This window comes from Egretta garzetta, unplaced genomic scaffold (assembly GCF_000687185.1).
Source record: "Egretta garzetta isolate BGI_Z169 unplaced genomic scaffold, ASM68718v1 scaffold536, whole genome shotgun sequence".
NCBI lineage: Eukaryota > Metazoa > Chordata > Aves > Pelecaniformes > Ardeidae > Egretta > Egretta garzetta.
Genome location: NW_009260068.1, coordinates 1,102,127 through 1,106,922, shown reverse-complemented (window position 1 = coordinate 1,106,922; position 4,796 = coordinate 1,102,127). Strand labels below are relative to the sequence as shown.

The following is a 4,796-nucleotide window of genomic DNA, read 5'->3' as shown; positions in this document are numbered from 1 at the left end:
CCTCTCCCCCAGGTGAGCAACGCCAAACCATCCAGAGCGGGCACCTCCCGGCATCCTCTGCCAACAGTCCCCCCGTGGGTACAGGCGCGTCGCTGCTGCGGCCTGCAGTCAGCACCCGCCGCAGAAAGCACATTTGCAAAATAAAAAAAGCATCTAAAAAAGGTTTAGGATTATAAATAGGCCATCTGCTTGTCACAAAACCTTGAGAACTGGGAGGACGAGGGTGGAGAGCATTCTGTGAGGATTATGGTATGACCTCATCACCTGAAGTCTCATAACCAATTTGAAATTCCAGTGTCCTAAGGCACAATTACTTTGATTAATGAAGATGGGGTAACGTTCCCATCCCCACTGCCCAAGGAACAGACGTAAGAGTTGACTACTAAGACAGAAGAAAAGCAGCATTTGTTTACGTGGACAAATGTTAAAGGAAAAAAAAAAAACCAAAACCAAAACCCAAACCCAAAACGGAGGGAAGGCGGGCTGTAACTGTTGTCAGGCTGCTCTGGTGCAGGCATGTGTTTGACACAATGCTGCTGGAGCTCAGCTGTGCGTACGTAACTGCTGGATCGTGTTTTCAAGGTTCAGAGCCAAATTCCCCACAGAGGCTGAGAAGGAAGACATTTAAAAATGGGGGCTTTTGTGGAAGTGGAAAAATGGGCTACAATATTGTAATAACTTCCTGTTCCCCAGAGAAACACGAACCATGCCCGCAGTTCTCAACAGCAGTGGTCGGGCACCCCAGAAAAGCAAGGAAGCGAATGTCTGGAAATTGAGGAATAGGAACCGGTTTAATTCGGCCTTCCTAGGCAGGGAGCCCTCCCGTAAAGCACCCCCCCCTTAGCAGTCTGTTGCCAGGAGGACTCTAAGCGAACAATCGCCAGCTTTCCACGCTGATCAGAGGGGCGATGGTGAAGGCAACACCACACATGACACCACTGTTAGTTGTGGCCCTGATCTGTATTTTTGTCCTTTTTTTTTTTTTTCCTGTAACACTCACAGACCTTAATAGATTCTGTTCATAAAACCTTAAGGGAGGGGATATTTTAAGGGAACTAAAAGCACGTTTGTTTTGTCCACAGATGAAAACACCGGTGTAGCTGAAGACTGGACCTGTAGTGGAGTGTTAGTCAATTGTAAACTGTAAGGAGATGTGTGCATTTTACACAGACTGAGTACAGAGGAGACAGAGGATGAGCCTGCATCATTCCAACTCTGATAAAGTGCACGGCCTTCGGAATTCCTGTCCCCGCTCGTGGAGCCATTTATTGGATACTGCAAAGACATAAAGGTATTTGATCACTGCACCTGGTTAGCTCGTGCTTCTCGTTAAGCTAAAGACATGCTCTTGGCCAGCTGTCACAGAACCACAGAATCGTTTGGGTTGGCAAAGCCCTCTAAGCTCCCCAGCCCAACCGTTCCCCTACCCCTGCCATCCCACCCCCAAACCCCGGCCCTCAGCACCGCCTCTGCCCGGCTGTTAAATCCCCCCAGGGCTGGGGACTTGACCCCTTCCCTGGGCAGCCCCTTCCAGCCCTTTCAGTCAGGTAAGCACAGGGTTATCTTAACTTTCTAAAGGATTTTAATACACGCACACGGATCAGAAGTTGGCCTAATAAATCAAAGAAGGGAAAAAACCCTCTGGCGGCTGCAAAACTACAAAAGCCTAGATATAGTACTACATGTATTTTATATATATCATAAAATATGCTACTGTATATATAACATATATATAAACATAATATAGAGAGAGATGAAGTAGATATAGCTATAAAGCAGATTTCTTTATAAAGGGCCTGATTTCTGGCTGCTCTTTATTCCACCAGAGGAGAAAGAAAACCAAGACAACCCACCAGCAAAGCCCCAGGCAGCGACAGCGAGGTGAGGGGTACTTACCCCATTTGTTTCCAACTAGTACGGGGCAGGCTGCATGCCGCGTGCTGTAATCTCCTTCTCCGCTTGGAAAGAGATTGTACCAGAATACAGCTGTGCCCTGGAAATGGCAGTGGAAACCCTCAGCACCGTGCTCTCCGCGACACACGCTTCCGCACCAGCTTAACGATAAGGCAAAGGTAACGTCTGTTTGTATTTCAGACGTCCCTTTTAAATTGACCGCTCTCTTTCCACGTTCTGTCATTTGCTTTCCTAAGAAATGAGTCTCCTTTGACTCGTTCTGTGTCTGTATATACTCGGCTGTTAATCTTTTTTAAACCCTAAGTTTAAACCCAGTTTCATTCAACTCTGACCAGTTTTAGAAAGGAAGATAATCTGCTGAAAATGAGCAGCAGGCCAGCGAAGACAGACCTTGTTTGTGACCCTTCCGAGGGAAAAAAGGTAACAGGAACACTCAGGTTCAGGGAGAATTCCCTACAGGCGCCTCAGGACTAAACCTACTTACAGATTTGAGTATTTTCAAAATGTGTTTTGAAGTACTGTAACGTTTAGTAAAGTCTAAAGGTTTAAGCCCAAAACGTAACTATGCGTTACCATGCAGACCATCAGAGGCCCTTGGGATCACCAGTACCACTCCAGCGGTCTCACTTAATTGTAAGTACCTCTGTGCTCCCACGAACAGCGCTCTGATCTTCTTTAGATAAACTCATTTTAAAGCTGCTTTTTAAACGTTTATACATCTGTTGTATTTTTGAGTAGGTGGCGAGAGGAGTGGTTACACTGGCTAAAAAGCCCAGCTTACCTTTTTAGGCCAAACACTAGCTCCTACTTCAGGAAAGACGGTAGCTCCCCCTGCTGACACATCGCTCATCTGAAAAGGAGGGGAAGGCACAGGTAAGCTGCAAGCTGATACATTCCCAGGCACCACGTTTTAGTAAAACAGAATTAGGTTATCGAACAACTTCATTTCTACTTCCCAATCAGCGAGCAAAGGCTGCGCGACGTAACAGCCTTAAACCAGGCTGAAACCCCCCCACTTTGAGCAAAGTGCAACTGCCAGCCTTGTCCCTAAGTGTTGCACGCTCAGATGTTTTGGCAATGAGCGTGCCATGAATACCGATGCAGAGATAAAACTGAATAGACGGTCAATTAATTTAAGCTGACGCTCAACTTTGAGGAAAAGACCCTGGTTAAGAATCATTACTTATGGGTAAGAAGATACCCCGGCTGTATTACCGCTAAGTCAGTGTCTGCCTTCATTTGCAGTAAAAAACTGTAATGAAATCATTCAGCGGGATAGAATATGAGAATATGCAGTGATAGATATTTTTGGCACTAGCACATGGCAGAAATATATCACTTACATAAAACAACCAAGTCGCAATTCTGTTGCCTGTTCCCAATTCCTTAAAAGCATCTGGCTCATCTTTCTGTGAATAAAAGCAAGCAGATTTAATAAGCATTTCATTTTGATCATTGAGAGGAGCCAATGACATACAGCTGCAGAGCCAGCAGCAGACAAACTCATGCAGAAAAATTAATCCAATCCCTCTATCTGGAAGGAGGGGAGAATATGAGCGTATCTATTCATTTAAATAAACCAGGCATTTTAAAATTCTGTAGGACAGGGAGGGCATAAGCCCAAACTGCTGATGAGTAAAGAACAACCGTGCTGGCTGAAAATGAGCATATAAATCCTCTTCACGGCCACAAACTTTATTATTTAATTACGCTCGCTCACTTATCCCCTCTTGTCCTTGGCCCGGATGAGCAGGGGGAGCTCCTCAGGCCCAGGTTCACCGAGTCACGCCGCAGGGGTGGCTCCCAGCACCCTCGGGGGTAGTTCTGCCCTTGTGGCCCTCGCCCCCCCTTTCCTGCTCCAGCCCTTCCGACCTCACGCTGGGGCTCCCCAGCTGGCCTGCCCCATTCCGTGCTCCTCCCGGCCACGCACCCATTCTAGAGTGCCGTTAAAAATCGGTTCCTGCAGCTTTCAACAGGAGTAAGGAACGTCCCCGCCTAATCGCGTGCGACCGTGACGGCACCGGCCCAGCGCCCTGTTCAAAGGGGAGCCCTCCTCCCCGCCGCATGCCTGCGCCTTACTCTGCTCTTTGGTTACAGCAGGAGTTTGTAACAGGTTAGCGAGCAAACCCGGAGAGGCGTTTGGGTAACCAAGAGGATTTTATCACTCGACCCCCAAGAAGAAAAACCCATTTTGATGGGTTACAAGACTAACTTTTGTCACACCTCACAGCACACCCACCCCCTGTAACCATGATTTGTGTGTGCTACAATTTCAGCAATCATTACTGTGGAAATTAACCCGTGCACTTCCAAACAAAAACTGTTAATCGTTTGCAATGCTTTTGAGCATGTGCTTACAGAGCAGAGGTTCTGATTAATAGTTGGTGGCTTGGATTCACAGCGTAAGGTTAATCTGAAGGTGTTAAAAAATCACACATAAGTACGCCCAATAAATAACCAACTGAATTCAGTGGCGTTATTTCCAGCAGTCTGCAATTTAAGCTGCAATAGAAATAGGTTGGGAATTTAAATCACATTAAAAAAAAAACAAAAATAAGGATGGTGAGAAGACCTCAGTAGGCTTTTTCCAGTTTCAGGACCGCCCTAGCAATCAGCAGGTAAACTACAGTAATAGAGCACTTGTATTTTCAAGATTTCTTCACCAGTATGCAAGACACCTGCGTCTCAGCTCTGGGGAAAGACGTCCTCTCTCCCCCTGGCCGGCCTACGTGGTTAAGCTGCGATGCAAGTTTTCCTGTGCTGCCCACAAAGCCTTTCTCATAGGAGAGGGCCTAAAGCTCTCGCCCAGGCGGCCACGTCTGCCTCCGTCAGCGATGCTCTGCGCTGCCGCCACAGCTACGGCAGGGGGCAGGGCACGGGAG

At 47.2% G+C, this 4,796-nt stretch overlaps 1 protein-coding gene across 6 annotated transcripts in view; it reads right to left on the bottom strand.

Moving 5' to 3' along the window:
* Positions 1 to 772: 772 nt before the first annotated feature.
* P4HA1 (prolyl 4-hydroxylase subunit alpha 1) overlaps positions 773 to 4,796 on the bottom strand; it is a 33,676-nt gene continuing 29,652 nt past the window's right edge. For 4 of the 6 annotated variants that reach the window (XM_009641169.2, XM_009641168.2, XM_035896659.1 and 1 more), the window contains 4 exons: positions 3,258 to 3,323; positions 2,696 to 2,764; positions 1,897 to 1,993; positions 773 to 1,275 (listed from right to left, as the gene is read on the bottom strand). In XM_009641169.2, coding sequence (XP_009639464.1) covers positions 1,205 to 1,275; positions 1,897 to 1,993; positions 2,696 to 2,764; positions 3,258 to 3,323 — 303 coding nt within the window. In that variant the 3' untranslated portion in view covers positions 773 to 1,204. The other 2 variants (XM_035896661.1, XM_035896662.1) reach the window with 2 other exon arrangements.